Raw genomic sequence first — 22,414 nt, 5'->3', positions numbered from 1 at the left:
CCTGATTTCAGACTTGTGGCCTCCAGACTGTGAGACAACACAATCCTGTGATTTAAGCCACAGTCTGTGGTCTTTTGCTACAGCCGCACTGGGAGACTAATCCGAGTTTAAATCATGGCCTTGATCAGGACTGAGGTCGTAGAAGTTTAAGAATCCAGGAGGCTTTCCTGCTAAAGGAGGATGTGGAGGCCCCCACTTGGCAGGTTTCTCCTCTGTAGCTGGTGATGGGAAGGTACAGGGGCTGTGGTGGCTGAGGCTGCAGGAGGGGCACTGGGGCAGGGGAGGGGGCTTGAGACAGCAGCTCTTTGCTACTATTTTTTAAACAGGAACAGCCATGCCAGCGTATCCACCAGTGCAAGTTCTGTCTAGAACTCCCACACCCCCAGGCCTGTGACTGCCACCCTAACCACCCTGCCCTGCACATCACTAGGCCCTGGATGCTCTCCCCACTGCCTTATCAAATTAAAGCTGCCCCAAAGTGATTCCTGCCCCCACCACCAGGTCCCTCTCATCCTCCTGATTCTAACTCAGCAGCACTAAAATCCACCCGTCCCCCAAGTCAGAACAGAGCTGGAATTCTGTCCAACACTAGCGCCTCATAGTCAGTCTCCTAAAGGGGCCAGGATCCCATCCCCATGGTTTGCACGGCCACCATCCCCCAGGATCTGGACAGTCATGTGACTCCTGGGGTGCCCTGCCACATGATGGATGCATGATACAAGTACGACCTCACCTCAAGGCCCCTTTCAGCCTGGCCTCTCACTTCACACCTGCAGGCCTGGCTCTCATGGTGCCCTGCAGGCTTGGTGCTTTCCAACTGGAATAGCCTTCTCTCTCTCCACTGGGCCAGCTTATGTGTGTTCCTCCTTAACCCGCCCTGCCCCGGAATCCTCTGACAGCTGCGCTGACCAGAGTGGGAGCTTGGGCTCCATGCCCCAACTGTGTGTCTGCAGGGAACTCTGCCTTCACCGTAGGACATGGACTTTATCTCTTCAGAAGCTCACCTCCGCTTGGACAGAGGGATGTGTCTCTGTCATGCTTGTTTCTCCAGTCTCAGCCAACAACTGCCTATAACAGGGACTTGATTGACAAAGATCTGCTGGACTATAGTACTATCCTCTTTCTTCCTGAAAAGGCAAATTGAAAGCTGACCCTGCAAAGTTAGGTGTGTCTCTCCCAGTACTGAGCCTGGATGTGTCTGGGTGCCAATGTGATCACCCTCTGCTCCCCACTGGCCTGTGTTTTGCTGGCGCTGTACTTCCATATGCCAGGCAATGTGTGACATACAGTAAGATGTCACTTAATGCTCCCTGAAAGAAGGAATGAAGTTAAATGAGTAAGCTTCAGATTACGAATATGTTATAACCACTGACAGACTTTCAAAAACCCTTCAGAGAAGAAAACGCGATTGGGTTTTCATGACCACCAGACGAGGGGGGGGTTATATTCTGTAGAAGATCAGTGATCTGGGGCAAGAGCAAGGTTTGCCAAACACAACCCCAGCTCAACACAAATCATCTTTCCTGGGCACACCTCCATAAAGCTGCATAAGGCATCCTGACTCCTTCGAAGTCATATTTTGAAGAGAGAACTTCATTCTGCCCCTTTCTTTTCATTCATTTTCTCTATGTTTCCTGCTAAACATTCTTGTTGCAAAGAAGACTTTATAATCATCTCAAGGTTAAGTGAACCGCAAAGCTTTCTTTTGGAGGCCATGCCTCCTCCAGCTTTCTTCTGGAGAAGTCAAATCAAAATTTGTCATCTGTTAAATGTTGCCATGTAGGTAAGAGGAGGAAAACTTAAAAGATGCTTAGAGAGAGGGCATATGAATGAGCAGGATCTCAATCACTGCTGCTGAGTTGTACAACTGGCCGCATGTCATGTTGGCAGGTGGCCCCAGGTGGCCCCAGCCACATCCTCTTCCCAGATGCCATGGGCACACTGCCAGACCAGAAGGTGGCCTGGCATATTGGTCCTGGATTTCATAAGTGACAAAGAGGGGCGTTTTGAAGCTTCCTCCCATGAGCCAGCATCACCAAAGAGAGCATGAAAAACTCTGTGTTCCACTCAAAGCCACCACATGCCTAAGCTCTGCCTTAAAGCCCACAACTGCTAGACCTGGGAAGCCCCAGGACATCGTCAGGAGCTGAAAAGTCCTAGAAGGGGTTCCAGAGTCTTTGCTCTGAGATAGACTAAGGCCACAAAGACCATTTGCATAGGTCCCCACACCCTCCCAGATCTCCACAGGGTCGAGGTATCTGAATTGAGCTGCTAAACCTCCTTCAAGCCCCCACTGCTCAGCCTGAGGATGGTGAACTCTATTTAGATTCTGTGTCCATGCACTGTGCTAGCCAAAGCAAGGGAGACAGCTCTGGACAGCTTCCTCTTGTTCCCTTGGCTTCATCTAAGTGAAGGACACTTCATTCTGTAACTGCAGAAGGACTGTGGAATGCCCTCTACTCTTTGCTCATGACTGAGCCGGCCCTGCTTGTGATCCAGGGCAAATCTGCAGATGACATCAGAGTCCAGAACCCTGAATGTTCAGGGGTCACAGGATTCTCGGGTCTCTTCCAGGGGAGAAGAGTGCTCCAGGAGACCTGCAGAAGGTAAACCTTTGACCCCATCTCTCTGTGCTTCAGCCTATAAAATAAAAGGATCAGAGGAGCTCATTTCTTTTCTTTTTTTTTGTCTTTTTGCCATTTCTTGGGCCGCTCTGGCGGCATATGGAGGTTCCCAGGCTAGGGGTCTAATCGGAGCTGTAGCCACTGGCCTACGCCAGAGCCACAGCAACGCGGGATCCTAGCCGCGTCTGCGACCTACACCACAGCTCACGGCAACGCCGGATCTTTAACCCACTGAGCAAGGGCAGGGATCGAACCCGCAACCTCATGGTTCCTAGTCGGATTCGTTAACCACTGCGCCACCACGGGAACTCCCAGATGAGCTCATTCCTGAGCACCTGTACTCAGCAGCCTGTGATGCCTACATCTGGAGTCCCGCCAACAGGGGCTGCTCTCAACACCTTACCCCAACGTGTGTTGGCTCAACTTTCCACCAGCTGAAGAGAGGTGAGAAGCTAATTCACTGAGTAAGGATTCAAAGAAAGAAAAACAGTATCCCCTGATAAGGGCACGTCACCCTAGAGTTTGCAAGCTGGTCCTCTCAGGAGAGGCAATGGTTAATGCACACAGGAAATGAGTGGTAGCCAAGCTGGGGGCTTCTTGCCCAGGGCCCAGGGCCCCTGGAGGATGGAAAGGCTTAAGTCCCAGGAACCCCCAGAAGCAGTATGCAGACTGGACAGGAGCATATGATTTCTTTTCTCTCTTATCTTCTCTGGAGGGAGGGAATGTCCAAGGCTTTCATCAGCTTTTCAGAGGGGCCTGTGATTCCAAAATGGTTAAGAAGCATGGGACTTAGCCAGGCTCAGGGAGGTGGAGAGTGGGTCAGGGCGCTCCACATGAGGAGCTGATACTCTTGCACTCACCTTCCCGGGGGCAGAGGGCACCAGGTCCACAAGGGAGTGGTGGTTAAACAGACTCACTAGAACCTGGCAAGCCCATCTGAGGATACCGCCTCGGGTGGGGTGGGAGATGCTGGGCTGCCATGGAAACCCACAAGCCAGGGCAGTAGAAGAGGAAAGGAAAAGGAAGATGAGCCAAAAAATAAAAGCTATTCTAACTCAGCCTTGAAATCCTCCGCCCATGTCACAGAGGCAACCGGGGACCAGCCTTGTCTTCCCTTCCTCGCCTGCAGCCACAACTGGAACAGCAGGGTCCAAGTTCCTCCAAGCTGAACTGCATGGGCCAAAAGGTGACCCTTAACGCTGGTGAGAGACGGCACTGCTGCTTCTGCTAATGTTGGGAAACAGTAGGGTGAGCGGACTTGAGGACATTAGTTCTCTTCATTCACTCCGGAGTGAGTTCTTACTCCGACTGAAAGGAAAGGAAGCACCCTGTCCCCCTTGAGGATCACCTGCTTCTGCTCATAGACAACCTGCTCCCCAGTCACCAGTCACCTTCTGTCAAGGACATCAACATAGGATGCGGCGTGATGAATTCAAGCCCTCTTTAGGACTTTTGCCACAATTTAACCAAGGCCACAGTAAACTTCTGAAGTCATTACAGAAAAAGAAGTTGAGGAATAAACGGTAACAGATACAACGGGCTGATGTGAACCCACTCCGTGAACACTGAGATGTTTCAATACACAATGACTAAGCATCTGTCTATTATTTACCAGGTAGTCTGCTGGACTGGGAGAAAAAACAAATGAGAGGCGGCCTTGGCCTTTGACAGCTTTACAGCTCAAGGTGGGCGTGCATGCATCTAACCACGAGCTCCTCTGCCTCCCTGCCGCCTCTCCGTGGTTTCTAGAAAACTGAGTGGTCTGCCCTATCTCACACTGGCCTTAGGGACCAGCTGCAACTCCCACCAGCCCCATCCCTGTCACTCACCAGATTCCCAGGAAACTAAACCCCTCATTTCTCCCACCAACACCACTGTGTGCTCTCAGTGCTTCCAAAGTGGCCAGCAGGAGATGTCACAAGGACAATACGGGGGGCCCGAGGTCCAGCAAGGCTGACAGCTGTCAATGGACAGCTCTCACAGGCACTGGGAACTGCAGGGAGAGGATGTCCATGTGGCCACAAAACCCTTCAAGATGTCATGTTCTCCCCAGCAGTGGTCAGTTCTGAATGGGTGCTGCTCAGGCTCTGGCCCTACCACCTGTGTGTGAGTATCACGCTGGGATGAGAGCAGAGGGCTAATAAGCAGCCTTGACGACACCTCCATTCCTGGAGTCTGGTGGGGAAGTCAGGCGCTAAGGGAAACCTCACAAACTCAGAATGTTAACATCATACTGCTAGGAGAAGCGAGCTAGCCGGAGGGCTCTAGCTTCCGGTGGCAGGGCTATGGCTGAGACCAGAGGGTTGGGGAGAGTCACAGAGGGGAGGCAGTCTGTGCAGAGGCTGTGCAGGGGGAGAGAGCAGATGCCATCCAATGAGGAGTGTAAAGGCCCGTGTGGCTGGGGCCACAGGGAGGTCAGGCCAGGAGGACAAGGACTTGGGCAGGACAGTCCCAGGGGTGGTTGGCACCATTCCAGAAGTTCTTCCGGATCCCTAAGGATGGTGGAGAGCAGACTGGTGTTGGCCAAGGGTGCCCACAGCAGTCTAGTGACCGGGCAGTGTGGGGTTCAGGTGAGAGGACTCTCGCTTCTGTGACAGAGGTGTGATCAGGGGTGGCCAGTCGACTCTGGGACGAGGTGACTTTGAGACATCTTTGAGGCATCTAAGTGGAAGTGCTGAGTGTGCCAGGGGGTGAAATAATAAAGCATCATCTTTTAAAGTATATTGGAAAGTTCTAACTGTTTACCAATTCGTAGTAGCCAGTCCACTAGCCCCAGGGTTCTGCAGAAACGTGAAGAGACAGCCGCAGACCTCTCCTGTCCCCACGTGGGTCAATCCATCAGGCCCTGTGAGGCAGCCCATCCTGCCCCCAGCCCATCCCATAGTTCATCAACCCTGAGATCGATGTGGTCACTTTCTGTCTATGTGCTTGTATTTGCCAGGAACTTTTTGTTTGTTTGCACTCCGAATGGCTCCAGCACACAAAACTGTCAGATAAAATTCCATCTGTGGTTAATGGAAAGATCGGCTTAAACGTTGCATCACTGCTGGAAAGAAACCTGAGCTTTGATTAAACTCTGGGGACAAAGTCCCATCCTATGAAACAGAATGCCCACTCTGGTCCCAGAAATCATTTTCCAGCTTCTGAGAGTTAAAGTACTAAAACAAAGCATCAACCCAAAGCCGCCCATTGCCCAGGAAGGAGCCTCCGAGGGCCTCCCTAATAATATCTTTATCCTCCTGTTTCCATCATCAATCTGGCTGAGCACTGAAGGGAAAGGAAGGGCTGAACCAGAGTCATCATTCTAAAATGCAAGGGTTGGAAGACGCAGGCAGCAATGTCGAACTATAAGCCAGCTTGGAACATAATCAGAACAAGTAATTTTTAAAAAATGTGTGAATCCTTTCCGCCATTGGCTGATGCTTCTGTAACATCCACCCTTCTCCAGACTTTTGGCCAAAAGAACAAGTTAAAAACAAATGCTTTCAGTTTGCTTAAATGACAGCCCTTGGAAAAACCCAGTGACTGATACCATGCCCTGAGAACAGTCAGGCTGTTCTCCCAAGGAGCGGGCTCGTCAACAAAGCCCTTTGAGAAAACGGCCCTCTTCAAAGGTGGATAAAAACATCAAGGAAAGGTGATTAGGAATGGAAGGGAAAGGACTGCACGACGCTGGTACAGGATCAGGGCAAAGAGATGCTTAATAAACGTGTGTGTGGCTGAAGTCTTAAATCTTCCCTCTCACTTGTGTTTCGTTTCGTTTTGTTTAACAAATGTACACTCTACCAGCTTTCATGGGAGGTGCGGATGGGTTGTAAATTCCGTCACTTATCCAAGCGATTTTGTACAACAGGGACTGGAGCTAATTAAAATAAAATACCATCTGCATTCGATTGAACTTTATCCTAAACCCTCTAACATTCATCTCCAGTGTGGTCATTCAAACACCATGGCAAATGCATTCCAATAATTCTGAATAATATTAAGTCATCTCTTCCCTTCCTTAATAATATTAATGACACAACCCTCCAATCGCGCAGGTGTCACAAAATTGCTTTGCTAATGTGGGAAAGCGTCCGGGTGCACCACAAGAAAAGATAACGCTAAATACTTCTGGAAAATGGCTAATTCTACACCATATTTCATCAGAATGACTAGGTAGAGTAAATATTAGTCAGACTGACAGCTAATTGATTTGGTTTGCATTAAAACTAGACGTATTTAAACAGAGGCATTTCGGCTGTGATTCTGAAGTCATAATTGGTTCAGATGTCTATAGGCTTTCCCTGGGGCTAAGCATTTAATTAGAACTCTGGCAAACAATCAGCCAATCATACGGGAGTCGCAGGAAGGGCTGGAATGTGCAGGGCTATTTCCCTCTTCTCTCTTTCCTCTTTATTGGCAGGATGCTTTGATAGTGGCCCTGCCAGGAGCTTATTAAGGAGCCATATATAAGAGGGATTTTTATTTGAAAAAACTTAACTGCCACAGCCTTTGCCTAGGAGGTCTCTCCCCTTCCTTCTCTTTCCTTCAAGGACACAAGTGATCACCAGGAATATCTTGCCTTTGGACCCAAACTGAATGTAGTACTCTGAACCCACAAAGAATGAATAAGATCATCATCTCAGACGCTTTGGCGAAGACCACCTGGAGCCCACCTGGGACTCCTTCTTGCACGCCTGCTACAGTCTCACACCCCGCTCTTCTGAGGTTCCCCTGGGGGGAAACCTGCTCTGTGGGCATCTCTGCATCCCCTGGGGCACAAGGTCTCACACCCAGCAGATGCACAATTAATATTTTTGGAAGGAAAGGTAAAGCTGTTGAGTTGAATACCTTTAAAAGTTTTAAAATTCAATCATTAAAAAAAAAATGCCCACAAAACACAGGTTAAGTCTCCAATTTCAGCTCTGCTGTAGTTCTAACAATTGAGGAACAGTTTACTTCTCCAAAGTCCCTCAGGAAAGGGGACCAAGAAATCCACGGTCCCATCCTCTTCTCATGGCATGCCCATATGGGGGATGGGTCCCCCTCACCCCCATCGCCACACATAGTGCCCCTTGCTGTGACTATCTCTGTGGTAACATTTAATAACTCCTAAGACTTCAGACAGAGAACAAGCATATTGTCCTCATATCGCTTGCTTAAGTGAAATTGTGGAGGGCACTACTGTGGCAACACTTTGACAGCTGATGGGCCACTGTGGACCACAGCCCTCCTTGCAGCTGCACGGAACCCATATTCCTTTGGTGACTGGTCTGTGCCCTCTGCCCAGAAGGCCCCTTCCACTCAGCTCCTTGGTGAGACGGGTACTGAATCTGCTTGCCCTTCTCTGATGGCCCCATCCTGTGAGAATGAGCTACTGCCCCCTGGCTTTGCTTCTGAGGAAAAAAAATCCACCTGCCCCTTTGAAAAAGGTTTCTCCAAGCTCCAAGGTGTGAACACACACAGGTGTAATCACAGCGATGCATATTAAAGTGCCCAAGCACATAGTAATCTCTTAATAAAACATTAAATTCCTTGCCCAGCTATGAAGGAATAATGGGGTTAGGATACTATTTGAGATATATCTCCTTCTATCTGCCTACCCACACACCCTTCCATCCATCCATCCTCCCACTCACCTATCACATGAATTCAGAACGATATACCATGTGTCCACCTTGTCAGAGCCCAACTCCATGGGGATCCCTTCCTTATGGGCTTGAAGCCAGAGCACCACAAAGCTGTGCCCTGGAGAAGGGTGTTTCAAGTGCAGTTCCCTGGGATGAACCATCTCTCCCACTATCCCCAGCTTGGTCAACACAAGAGGAGCCCTAAGTGTCAGTGGTTTGGCTTGGGACAACACTAAGACCAATCTCTCCACAGAAACTTTATTATCAGTGTTCCCTGGGGAGGGCCAAAGGAGTATCACGTGCCAGCTTGGGAGCACAAACTACTATCTAGCAGATTGCTTTTAAGAGAGGGCAATTCCCAATCCCAATCTTGGGCATCTATCCGGACAAAACTCTACTTAAAAGAGACACATGCACCCGCATGTTCATTGCAGCACTATTCACAATAGCCAGGACATGGAAACAACCCAAATGTCCATCAACAGATGACTGGATTCAGAAGAGGTGGTATATATACACAATGGAATACTACTCAGCCATAAAAAAGAATGACATAATGCCATTTGCAGCAACACGGATGGAACTTGAGAATCTTATACTGAGTGAAATGAGTCAGAAAGACAAAGACAAATACCATATGATATCACTTATAACTGGAATCTAATATCCAGCACAAATGAACATCTCCACAGAAAAGAAAATCATGGACTTGGAGAAAAGACTTGTGGCTGCCTGATGGGAGGGGGAGGGAGTGGGAGGGATCGGGAGCTTGGGGTTATCAGACACAACTTAGAATAGATTTACAAGGAGATCCTGCTGGGTAGCATTGAGAACTATGTCTAGATACTCATATAGCAACAGAACAAAGGGTGGGCGGGAAAACATATACATGTAAGGATAACTTGATCCCCTTGCTGTACAGTGGGAAAAAAAAATAAATTATAAAAATAAAAAATAAAAAATAATTAAAAAGAGAGGGCGATTCCATGTTCTAAAACTATGATACACCAATGGTCTCGTTTTGGGGATGGGGCTGCTACTGCTTCTCACTTCTCATTTTCCCTCAGAGCACTCAATGCCCTGTGACACATTATATTTTTCAACTAACTATCAGCCCCCACCATCCACTCCAATGGCTCTGCTGTGGACACATATCAAGTATTAGCAGATCACCTCCTGAATGAAGCCATCAAAGGTTCACAGGACCATCTTAAATTTTTAATCTTACCAAGTATCTGTTGACTGATATTTGTCAAATATTAATTTCAAATCTATGCAGAAATAAAGTATAATTACCCACCCGATAAATTTGAACTATACTAGAAAAAGTTGGCCTCTCTTCAAATAATATGTTTATAATCTCAGCAACTACAGAAATTTTTAGGAAGAAAATAGTTATATTTACTGCTCAAGTTTTAAAATTCTTGGTAACCATTAAGATACGTGTTATGACAACCACAAAAACATTCATTTGCCCAAATTCTAATTTCACTATTAAAATGATAGCTTGAATTGCCTAGTCATTTTGCCTTTATGGGTAAGATTTGCATATTTATCTCCTCTGATTACTGTGTATTTTGTTGATTTTTTAAAGATTTAGTAGATCTATATACTCATTTGATAGCTGCTTCACACTAAAATCAAGAATATGAATTTTCAAGTCTCACAAGGGACCCAAATATTTAGAGAATTTAGATGGTATGATACATAGCTACTCATCAGTCTTGTTTTATTCAAAGTGGATCTGGACAACCAAAGGCTATCCAGAATCCCATCAAAATCTAGACTCAGTCATTTTGAGAACCACAGATATAAACAAGAAGCAAAGAGCACTCAGGCCCTAAGAAAGCATCCTGGGAAGGGAATAGAAATTGGTACCTGGGGGTCCATCCTGAGGAAGGTGTGAGGGCCTCTGCTACTCAAGGTCGATCTTTTAAATGTTTTGCTATGATAAAAATGGTAATAATCTTCCAGGTTTCCAATCTGCAAAAGAAGAAGAAAGATATCAGCAGGTAATACAATCTGACAAAATGATGCATCCCACAAACATCCCCCATCTTCGGAGAAGTTCATCCTGCTCCCAAAGGAAACCTCCTCCATCAGGCTGCCCACCCACAGCTCTGGCCCAGACTCAGCGTCTGTGAACGTGAACGTCGATTTAGATGCTCCTCTTGAGATAAACAACGTCAGGTAATATTTCTGATGGAGCACACACTCCCAAATCTTGTGGTAAGTTCCTATCATTTAAAGTTTGTATTATCTTGGCCAAGTTTTTTAGATGGGAATTAATGTTCATTTAGGGTCAGGCATCCCTGAAGGAGCTAAGTTAGTGTCAAGTCAGGTCTACACCAAAATATCCATTTATAAACAGACTCCATCCTCTCCACCCCATGGGTAAACTGAAATATCTAAGAACGAACATTCGCTCTCAAGTGTGACAAGGGAGCCAAGGCAAACACGTGGCTCCATCTGCTAGGGGGCTGTGCAAAGGTCAGCTGAGAGCATTCAAGCCCCCAGAGTGTCCCAGTTTCCTGCCAGTAGCAGTTTGTCAGGACAGATTTCAGCTTGAGGGCTGGAGGGGACAAAGAGGATGGTGGCGCTCCCTGCAGCACTGACTGGCCTCGTGTCTTGTGACCCCAGAGCATCAGGATACTGTTCTCCAAAGACTGCTGCTTCTTCTAACTTTCCTGTGTCGTTGAAGCAGCTAATTGGTCACCATTCTTGGTAGCAGAGCTTTCTAAATGAAGATGGACCAAAGAGCAACCATATAGACTCTCAAGTTGCCCTTCACAGCCTAACCATCCTGGTGTCTTTTCCGGCTACAGATTAAAGGGTGAATTCAAGGTGAACTGTTCTCTAGAGCAGTTCGATGTGGTGATGATGAGCCTGGGTTTTCACTCATGGACCCAGCCCAGACCTGCCCACTCCCTTGACCACCAGTGATCACATGATCTCAGGCAAGATTCACTGCCTGCAAATCTCAATTCCTTATGTGTAAAAATGGGGATAACTTCCCCCACAGACCTGTTTAAGTAGGACTAATGCCCACCCAATTCACAATGACCTTTTGCTCCTCCTCCCCACTCTCAGACACTGTGTCTGCTACAAGCTGTCCAGAGCAAAGTGGACCAGCCCAGAAAGAGACCTGGAGGGACGTGGATATTCAGAGTTGCCATTCTCACATCTTTCCACAAGAAGATAAAGTCCATGTTATTACACTCTTCAGTCCTCATTTCTGGAAATCTTGGCAGCCTGGCTGCCTCCTGTTCTTGAGTTTGAGGAGATACCCACCTGCCCTGGAAATAAAGAACCTTCTTGTGCACTTTGGCTTGCTCCAGGATAGGTCTGTCACTTACAAGCACCGAACATCGAATGCCATGATAGTTGTAAGGGTTAGTAGGTCTCATCTATATAGCAGCTAGTTTAGTGCCTAGACCAGTGTCTAGTTGGTGTTCAAGAAATCCTGGCTTGCACTGGGAGCTGGGATTCTCTCTCTGGCTCCTCTCCAAGGCTCCTCCATTCCCTCATGGGGTCTGCAATGCATTCCAACTCAACCCTTCCTGCCAGGTGACCTGGGCTTAAGAGTCTCTCTGAGTTTTAGTTTCCTCATGAGAACAGTTCCTATCACCTTGAAGGGTTGTTCTGAGACTATATACATATATAGGTATGTACAGTTCTTTATATATAAGGCACCACACAGGTAGTAAGTGCTCTTTAAGTGGTTTCTGCAATTATGACTCAGTCCATTCTACCTAAAGACATTTTTCTGCCATCATCAACCTCATTATTTCTCCCCTCTTTTGCACAAAAGCACATTTATTTCTCCTCCCACAGTTACCTTGCTCATTCCTTCAACAAAGTTAGTTGTTATATATGTCAAAGGGCTCCTCTGACAGCATACCAGCGCTGTTATTTAGCAACAGAGGCAATAGTGGAGGCTTAACTTAGAGCAATGTTTAATCAGCATGTTTGCTTATAAGCAGCCACCATCCCTGGGAGATGTTTCACAACTTCTGTTCTTTTAACTTCAGGTATTCAAGTCAATTTCCACTCAGGAACATGGAGAAACTAAGAGTTGAATCAAATTTACTGCAAGGGGAAGAGCTGGTGACCGGAAGCAGGCACGTGTCAGGGCAGCACCTGGCCTCAGACAGCCCAGCCAGGCCAGAGGCAGCCAACCCTCTCTTCAAAGGCCAGTCCCGAGGCCATCCAGCCCCTGTCTCTGCCCCAATCCAGCTCCATCATAAGCAATGGCTCAGAGGGTCTGAGTTGATGGGAGCCATTGTCTTTGAGCAATTCAAGGAAGTAACAGATGATTCCCACAGTGCTGACCAGACAAACCGCCCCAGGGGGCAGCAATGGCCAAGGCCATATCTGTTTGGAAACTTATGTCCAGCCCAGCATGGAGGCTGAGGGTCCGGAGAGGGACACACCTGATGCAGAGGACAAAAGAACAGCTGCAGGAGAGGCTGGAATCTGATTCAGAAAAAAAGGGAGGGAGTCAGGTCACTGGCTATTCAGGTCCCTCTGAGACTCTGTGCACCTCCATCCACTCTCAGGACCTCAGGGTCCAGGGTGAGGGCATGGGGAGCAGACACCTTCCTTCCTCACTACCAAAGACTTGAGAGGCAGGCAAACACAGGCCAGACAGCTTGCCTCAGGGCACAGGAGGCAAGAAAAGAAAGAGCTGCTTGATACTGGAATTGCTGTAAGGGTAGGAAAAGGAAGGAGGAAGGCAGGCCCAGATCCTTAGCTGGGAATCCAGGTTCTGTGAGAGGCCCTGACACAGTCTGCAGCCTGGATGAGGGGAGTGCCCCAAACTGTCCTCCCAAAGCCTGTGGACACACTGTGTGGTTAACAAAGCACCAACCCAGTCAGGACCAAGGCTGGCAAATCTGGTCTACCTCCTACTTGTTTTTTTTTTTTTGCCTTTTCTAGGGCCGCTCCTGCGGCATATGGAGGTTCCCAGGCTAGGGGTCTAATTGGAGCTGCAGCCACCGGCCTACACCAGGGCCACAGTAACCCAGGATCCAAGCCACGTCTGCAACCTATACCACAGCTCACAGCAATGCCGGATCCTTAACCCACTGAGCAAGGCCAGGGATCAAACTCACAACCTCATGGTTCCTAGTTGGATTCGTTAGCCACTGAGCCACAACGGGAACTCCTTGTTCGGTTTTTCTAAATCTTAATTTTTAAAAATTGTGGTAAAATCTACATAATGTTTACCCATTTTAACAATGTTTAAGTAGCCTCACTGTGGCCCCACAGCCACTGCCCCATCCAAATGACCACTAAGCTGCACAGGAGCAGCAGCTGTGACAGAACCCCACTGCCTGAGGGCCCTGGCAGCCCCCCCAGTTCTGCTCAGCACTGAGCCCTCCCAGAACCTCCATCTCCTCTTCCTTGATGATGAAGCTGTATCTGATCAGCATGGTATTTTTTGCTGTGGGTTTTTTTTTTTTTTTTTTTTGAGGGGATCGAGCCAGGGTGACATAAAATTTCCATAAGTGCAGTGCTTTTTCTCTTTCTTGTCCATGGTATTTTCACAACATATTGATTAGAGCCATTCTCTTAGTTTCCCATCCCAGAAAATGAACAATCCACTGAATAGGTAATGCTCACATCTCTTTTCTCAACACTGATATGCAATTATACGCATTAGTTGATAAAATTGTTAAGATCATTAAAACATCATTAAAAACCTTGCGGAGTTCCCGTCGTGGCGCAGTGGTTAACAAATCCAACTAGGAACCATGAGGTTGCGGGTTCGGTCCCTGCCCTTGTTCAGTGGGTTAACGATCCGGCGTTGCCGTGAGCTGTGGTGTAGGTTGCAGGCGCGGCTCGGATCCCGCGTTGCTGTGGCTCTGGCGTAGGCCGGTGGCTACAGCTCCGATTCAACCCCTAGCCTGGGAACCTCCATATGCCGCGGGAGCGGCCCAAGAAATAGCAACAACAACAACAACAACAACAACAACAAAAAAAGACAAAAAAAAAAAAAAAACAAAAACCTTGCTAAGGGTTCTCAGCCAGAACATTGGAAGAAAGGAGATCCGAGAACCCACAGCAAGGAGAGCTGGATGTGGTTTCTCTAACAGGATACTCCGTTAGAGGCTTCAAAAAACCTAGTAATACATGCACTCAGTAAAAAATACGGGTGGTAAAAAGAGTACAGAGCTAGTAGGGGACAGCAATTCCCCCTCCTTCTCCTTTTACCAGCCACTGAGGTCCCCAACTTCTGCTGGGGGCCCCTGGCTCACAACAAGAGCAGCACCCCATCCCAGGCCACAAGCTGAGAGCTCAGATGAATGGACTTGATTCTTGCAACAGCCTCATGAGGTGAAGGCCACGATCATCCTCATCCTGCAGATGGGGAAATGAAGGCACTGTGGTTAGGTGACCTGCTCAAAAACACCCCCGGCACGCAGTACAGTCGGGGTGTGACTTAGCGTTCACATCCTCAGCAATGACCTTCTGCCTCTGAACATGTCGGAAGCATCACTGTCACAAGGGCCCGCCCACCCCCACCCCCTCATCTTGGTTCTGGTCCTCAGCAGCAGGCTCATTCACAACACAGCCCAGTGCCTCTTTGGGGCTCACTTTCCATCCCCCTGAGCAGGAAGCAGAAGAGACACCATCATGTTTCATGCACACACCTATTCCATTGTGTCTGTGTGAGTGTGTACAGGTGAGCATGGAAATGTGTCTGTGTGTTTTTACCTGTATATATGTACATAGAAGTATGACTGCACATGTATGTACACAGATATGTCTGTATATATTCACATATGTTGTATACTCAGTTTGTGTGTATATTTACATTTGTATGTATATAGTTGTGTGTGTAAATGACTCTGAGATGTAACCAGGCCTGTCTTTGCTTCTCCCACAGCCCTCATATCCATGTGGACCTCCAGGGCCACTGCAGGCTACCCTAATTCAGAATCTCTGGGTCTGAGGCCCATCACTTTGGGCAGAATTACCAACCTGGTTCTAAAGGTCCTGGTTCTAAAGGTCTGGACCCTGTTGGAGGTCCTGGTTCTAAAGGTCTGGACCATGGCTGGGCATGTGGATTCTGAAACCTGTCACAGGAGACGCTGAGCTGTAGCAGTGGATCCTGTCAAAGCCTATGAGGACAGCCCTTTCCAGGAGAAGGCCCCTCCCCTTCCTACCCGGCCCATCCCCATGGGCCCTGCCTGACCCCCAGCATGCTGGCTAGGAAGGCTGAGTCCTTTGGAGGCCGGGCTTGTTCCCTGTTCCTGGCAGAGCAGCTGGGGTGGGGCAGCACCCCATGCTGCAGGCCCCCAGGCGACCCCTGCCAAAATCACAGTACATGTCCCTTGGATCAATGCCACTTTGCGACCCTCTCCTCCCCCAGATCTGTTCCTTCTCCCCAGGAGCCTCTTGTCTTGATGCCATGATCTTCTGTAGTATCCAGTCATCAAACCCTCTGACAGTGACCTCCTGAATGGTTCTCAAACCTGGCTGCACCCATCGCCTCCATCCCCAGGGTGCTGCTGCCTCCTAGGCTCCATCATACTGCCATCCCATGCTGCCATTCCCGAGCTCTGCCTCCTCTTAGACAATGGAGCCTGAGCCCCTCACAGGGCACACACATGTCTCCATGATCAGGCCACAGGCCTGGCCTCACCAATCTCACTTCAGTTTTCCAGCAACACTGCTGTGTGTGGGGGACTCTCACTTGCTCTTTCACACCCCCAAGGCTGCTCATGCTGGCCACCTCACAGCGACAAGCCCACCTCCTACTCTGATTTTTAGCCACCACCTCAGCTGTCATTGCCTCCAGGAAGCCCTCCTGGACCTCTCAGGCCCAGGTCTGCCCAAAGGTGGCTATCATAGCCCATTCTCCCACCCTCCCTCCACGGAAAGCTCCTCAAAGGCAGGAACGGTCATCTGCATAATCCTCAGGCCTTGGCAGGGTCTGATGCATGGCAGGAGTTCAAAAAAATGTTTGATGAAATGAACAGAGCTTGAGTGACACTGGAGGGATACACATCTTCCCTTTTCTACCTACATTTAGTTGTCCAGTGCAGCTGTAACCAAGACTCCAGGCCTCCAAGCCCAAGGACTGCTGTCTTGTCTTTGTCCCCTCCCAGGACAGTGCTGAGGCTGTGGAGTCAGCAGACCATCTACCAGCTGTGTGACCTGGGCAGATGGCCAATGTGATGTCTGCTCCCAGGGATGTGGGGCTGAGCAAGGCAGGCAATGCAGGGCTCTGCACCTCATCCAAGGGGCCCAGCATCCTTTATTCATGACAAGGAAACTGGCTGTGCAGAGGGAGAGTCTTGGGGACCACAAGTGGGGATGAGCATAAACAACTTGCAAAGCCAAGCAAGGAAGGGGCAGAAGCCAAGTATGATGGGGGAGAGGCCTGGGCCGGGGGTGTTTACAGGAAGAGCCTTTCTTATCCCGTTTTTTCCTGTGTGAGTACGGCCAGCTTCAAATCACCTCCCTGCTTATACAAGGCAGGTGTGAGATTGGAGGGATCCAGCTGGGGCACCCCCATGACCTTCCTGAAGGAAAAGAAGGTGACTTGCCATTTTATGCAGAGCCTAGGAAACAGAGGAGAAGAGCCCCACCTAATTCATCACGCTTGATTTGCAGCAGTCACTGGTGAGCATGCCGAATCCACCCCAAATAACATCTGATCATTCCAAAGGTCCATCCACCCACTCAGGCCTCCACTGGATGTGACCTCAGATGCAGGTGCAGTTCTGTAAGCTGGGTTTTGTGGGGGGTGGGGCCCGGCTAAGCCCATACTTTGGTCGGTCCACAGCACTGCCACCCACCTCCCCAGCCAGCAAAATGGAATCTGCCTCACAGGAACAGCTGATAAGCAGTCACAAAATGTCACAACTCAAGGTCTCAGAAATGAATGGGGCTGTAGATGAAGCTTCTGACTTTGCAAAAAAACTATTCACTTTATCACTCCCAAAGCCTGCCTTTAGCTGGAAACAGATGTTCTGAACCCTGTCTACTTGCAGCTGCAGTGGGCCGGCTTCTGGAGCTGCTAATCTGCAGGGCCTGCGTCTTCCAAGGGCCTGGGCTCTTGGAGACGAGTCTATGTTTGAGAGTCACAGGCGTCAGAGTTCAGTTATATAATGTCATTGATCCCACTTGGTCTGCTTAAGAAAAACATAACTAATTAGAGCCTATAAAAATCTACACACTAAATTAATTCCATCTTGCTCTGGTGACTTCCGCCTGAAGAAAATTATAAATATAGATGGCCACTGAACCTATATTTAGCCAGCACTGGGTTACCTGGTATTTATAATTAAGGAAGTCCAGAGAGAAAGAATGGACATTTTGTTGTTATTTTTAAAGCCTTTTAAAAAAGTCCTGCTTCCCATTTCGGTCACATATACCCATAGCAACACTCTGTTACTGCAATAATTACAATTCTGACCCAAGTTAAGATTATTGCTCAATTTCCTAGTCTCCTAAAATTGCTTTCTTCAACATGTATCCACCCAAAGCATGCAATTAAGCTGCTCAACTTCCTACAAATCCCTGAAATATCATTAATTTTTACTTAGTAGACTTCACTTTCCTTTCTCTGAAGTCACCAAGTCAAATGGTCTAGCTTCAGATGTGGATGTTTAATTTACAGATCTGGCCTCACTCAACCGATAACCTTCAATGTCCACAAAGAGCTGTGTGAAACACTATACAATCTTTCTGAAGGACTTCATTTTAAACCATTTTTTGGTTACAGGTTTCTTCACGGCAGTCTGGAATTAGCCATTTTATCAGATTTCTAAACCCAACCACACCCAACCCTGTGTTGCTGTTTGATAGTGAGGATGGGTTCACCGCATGTGTCCCAGCTGCCCACTAACTACTCTGTGATGTGCTTAGTTTCCATTTGGAAGAGGTGCCCCTGATGCCCACAGCGCCCATGACCAGGAGGAGGGGGATAGGCAGACTCAGGATCCCAGTACAAGTGGCTCTCCAGAACACTTCCAGAGAAGCCAATGTTCAGATCCCACATGAGCTCTTGCAAATTTTTAATGTCATATTGGCAACTGACTTTAAAATGTTAACACCACTGTGTGGCCTTCCTAAAACATCCCTGAGTTGCAGGTAGCCCTTGGTCCTTGCAGCTGGGGAGCTAGACATTTGGTCCAGACTTTCCTCTCTCTAGGAGGCCTGCTGCTTAGTTTTTTTCTTGCTGATGATAGAAGCCATAGGCGGAGAGCCTTATTCTTAGAAAGTCTCATCTGGAACATTTACCAGGGTAGAGACACAGAGCATCTCGGCTTGTGAACAGAGTAAAATATGTCCATGACCTTCGGCACAAATGGCCACGCAAAGCACATCTGGGCAGGCGGGCGATGCCAGGGATCCCCTGAGCACCCAAGGAAACCAGGTAGGGCCCATCTGGGTCCTTCCAGATCCCTCCCAGGTTCCCCAGAAAGAAGTGCCAGTGCTGCGCTGCAGTTTGGGGCTGTATGACTGAGGTAGGTCAGGAGTCTACAAGGTTTGAAAAAAAAAGGGTTTTTGTTCTTATGAAAGAAATGTTCAAAATTCAAATTTTAATATCTAAGACACTCTCATTTGGAGAAACTAATCTTTAAATTTTTCACTTAAAAAATAAATAGCTCCTGGAGTTAATAGATGCAAACTGTTACAATTAGAATGCATAAGCAATGAGGTCCTACTGTATAGCACAGGGAACTATATCCAATCTCCTGGAACAGACCATGATAGAAGATAATGTGAGAAAGGGAATTTATATACATGTATGACTGGGTCACTTTGCTATACAGCATAAATTGGCATAACACTGTAAATCAACTATACTTAAGTAAATAAATAAAATAGCTCCTGTACCCAAACAAAGTGAAAGCAGGGACGTGATTGGGTATCTGTATACCCACGTTCACGGCAGCATGATGCCCAAGCCAAGATATGGAAGCAACTCGAGTGACTGCCGATGGATGAATGGACAAAATGTGGTCTACGCATCCAAGGAAACACTCTTCAGCCTTGAAAAGGAAGGACATTGTGACACCTGCTACAACAGGGATGAACCTTGAGGACGTGATGCTCAGTGAGATCAGCCAGACATAAAAGGACAAATACTGTAAGATTCCATTTACGTGAGGCCCCTAGAGTGGTCAAAATCACAGAAACACAAAGCAGGCTGGTAGGTGCCAGGGGCTGGGAGAGGAGGGATGGGCATTAGTGTTTGATGGAGACAGAGTTTCATTTTGGGAAGAGGAAAATGTTCTGAAGATGATGGTGGTGATGGTTGTACTGCAATGTGAATGTACTTAAATGTCACTGAACTGTGCAGTTAAAAATGGTTAAGATGGTAGATTTTACTATGTATATTTTTTAAAAACGTCTCCTCTGCATTCTAAACCCACTGTTCCTAAAACTGACCCCTCTCTGGTGTCACTCCGGGTGCTAGGGACCTCAGCTCCAGTGGCAGAGGCATTCGGAGGCCTGAGAGGGGGAAGGTGAAGCCAGCCCCAAAGAGTCCAGGACAGAAACCAGAGCCCAGCAACCATGCTGCTCTGCTGTAACCACTAACTACTCTTGCTCCAGGCAACTCATCCACCTCCTATTTCCTTCTCTTTTATGTGGTTCCCCCTAAAGGGAAAAAGAGATACCAGGGAGGGGATAGCCTTGCCCTTGAGCAGGCCCTCGTTCACCCGACCCCATCACCCCCACCTTCCTTATATCCTGACGCCCATCCCAAGTGATGGCCTCGATGGTCTGCTGACCAGGCAGCTCCTGACCCACCTTTGAAGCTGGGCTCTCAGGGGCTTCCCCTGCTGAGACAGGAGGCTTAAGTTTCACAAAGAGACGGAAATCTTTAGTCCAACCACATCAGTGCCCAAACAATAATGCCAATTAAAAACAGATTGAAAGAGAAACAGACACTGTCATTTGGCTTCTGTGACTCAACCCCAAGCCAGTAATTAAAAGTGAAGAAGCTACTGAGAAGTCAGCTGTCATGATTTCACCAACAGACAACTTGAGGGACAGACACCCTTTCCCAGCTGCAAAGCACAGCTTGGTTTATAAACTAAAAATAGCTCTTCATGCAACCATCTTGGTCTTGGCCCTTCTACTGCAGCATCTGGGACTTTTCATGCAGTTCCGGTGCAAGGAATCGGGGACTGCGGCAGCTCAGGTCTCTGCCCTCACCCGCCTCCATTTCTAGTACCTCTGGGGAGGGGCTGGATCAGCTTTTCTCTGTCCCTTTCATGCTAACATTATGGTTTGTGGAATACTTGGCAATAAAAAATTTCAACAGAACATTTATATTTAAAGTAAAACTTCAAAAGCACTCATTTTTGGCGAGAAGTAATTATTTGAAAGGAAAGCAGGAGAACACAGATCATCTTATGCCCTGGTTGCTCTCTCACCTCTGCCTGTGATTCACTCAGAGGCACATGGCCACGTCCTGTGGTCGAGGGGCCAGATGAAGGCCCTCCATGCCCGCTTCCAGGTGTGGCTCCTGCCACAACACACTCACTGGCCTCTGCCCAGTCACACCTTCACTCTCCTGCCAAGTCTCTGAGCAGCTTTTGAGCCAGCCACTACACAAGGCCCTGGGGTCCTGCAGGGCACACACTGCCCAGGACCTGCATTTTGGGGAGTGAGCAGCACAGAGCAAGGCGAGGGAGCCCAAAGGAGGCCCTTCTGCCTGGCCAGCACTCAGATCGCAAACTCTGATCAACAAGCTGAGACGGAAACGGGACCCACATTCAGAGAGGCTGGTGATGAAGAGTCTTGCTGGTGAGGAAAACCTCTTCTCTCCCCGCTTTCAAGGGAAAATGGGGGAGGGCAAGGAGATGACAACAAAGGGACCCCTGTCACTGCCTTGCAGGGCCCTTGGGGGATACACCAGTGGGACTCCAGGAGGCAATTGTGGGACTTGGAGTCAGGCTGCCTGGCTCTAAATTCCAACTCCTCCATTTAATTGAAATGAGACTCCAGGCAAGTTCTTTCATTTCTCTTCATCTGCATTTCCCTTTCCAGACAATGGGGATAACAGTACCCCTCCCTACCCATGGCTACAGGGAGGGTGAATGAGGCGGGACACATGCAAAATGCCTGCTCTGGAGCCTGGTACATGGCACCTGATCATTCAGGTAGCTTTCTTCATATGATTTCTGTAAGAAATAATATGCATTTCACTTTGTGGGGAAAAAATGGATTGCAACAAAGCCAGCTGCAAAGTTAGTTAGATAACAAATCCCATTTGCCCTCTGATTTCAATTAAAATACACATAAATACACTTTTTTTTCTTATAAATAGTATAAATTAGTTTATTTACAGAAACTTGCTACAAAACAAATAGACTATATATTTCTTCTTTTTTAAATATCCAAAGTAATTTTCTATCCCTTGACATTTGTTCATGTTCTATACAGCAGCCAACACAAAGTCCAGCTGAGATGCTCTTGATTATGTGTACTAAATACACTTCTTTATCAGTATTTTCCCTGTGGGAAAAATAATCCCACCTAAACGGAGCCAAAAAGGCCAGTATGGAAAGTACCCCCTTGCTGGCCAGCCTGCACTGGGGGCTCATGGGAACTTGTAGGGCTCAGGATACACTGCACAGTGCTGCCCACTGCCTCACCTGCCACAGGTCTGACCATCCTCTGGACATTGCAGTCCCTGAGGCAGACTTCTTGTCCCTTTTATCTTTATCCACCTGTATAAAATGAGGCTGCAATATATGATTGCTTCCAGACCGAAACTTTTTTTCAGTTTCGTTAATTCATGTCTCTGTCATCACTCATGTTCAAAGTCTGTAGAGACAAACTCCCACTGAGACACGCTCACTACATTCCGGTTCTGTGAGGTTCTGCCTGATTTATGGTCACCACTCACGGAGCTGAGAACTGGCACTTCCAGCCCTGCATCAGCAGAGGCGGATGACACATCCTCTCCACAAGGGACACACACCTCCTCTCCCGGCTTGGTGGCTTCTTCCCAAAGCCTGGTGGGCAGTGAGGTCCTGACCCCTCCCAGAGGACGATGCCAGGCTTAGCCAACCTCGGGGAAGGGAAAGCTCAGGTGTGGTAAAGGGAGTCTGTCCTGAGAGGACACTGGCACTCTGGGGGTCACTTTCTTTCTTTGCCTGTGGGGAAGGGATGAGCTCTTCCATTTTCCCAGATAAGCTGAGT

The 22,414-nt window shown here is 48.1% G+C and overlaps 1 protein-coding gene across 5 annotated transcripts in view; it reads right to left on the bottom strand.

Annotated features, from left to right (window-relative positions):
* Positions 1 to 22,414, bottom strand: part of PCSK6 (proprotein convertase subtilisin/kexin type 6) — a 188,512-nt gene that overhangs the window by 131,124 nt on the left and 34,974 nt on the right. For all 5 annotated transcript variants that reach the window (XR_014840546.1, XM_021098934.2, XM_021098945.2 and 2 more), the window contains exon 2: positions 10,115 to 10,219. Coding sequence is in view for 4 of the 5 variants with exons in the window: in XM_021098934.2 (XP_020954593.1) it covers positions 10,115 to 10,219 (105 nt within the window). In the remaining variant the exon portion in view is untranslated. The remainder of the gene's footprint in view (positions 1 to 10,114; positions 10,220 to 22,414) is intronic.

The sequence above is a fragment of the Sus scrofa genome, chromosome 1, assembly GCF_054392235.1.
Source record: "Sus scrofa isolate SSC_HxYL_T2T_F1_AM1 chromosome 1, Sscrofa_HxYL_maternal_Yorkshire_Landrace_v2.0, whole genome shotgun sequence".
Lineage (NCBI taxonomy): Eukaryota > Metazoa > Chordata > Mammalia > Artiodactyla > Suidae > Sus > Sus scrofa.
Note: the sequence above shows the minus strand (reverse complement) of the source record. Positions and strands in the feature narration are given on the sequence as shown.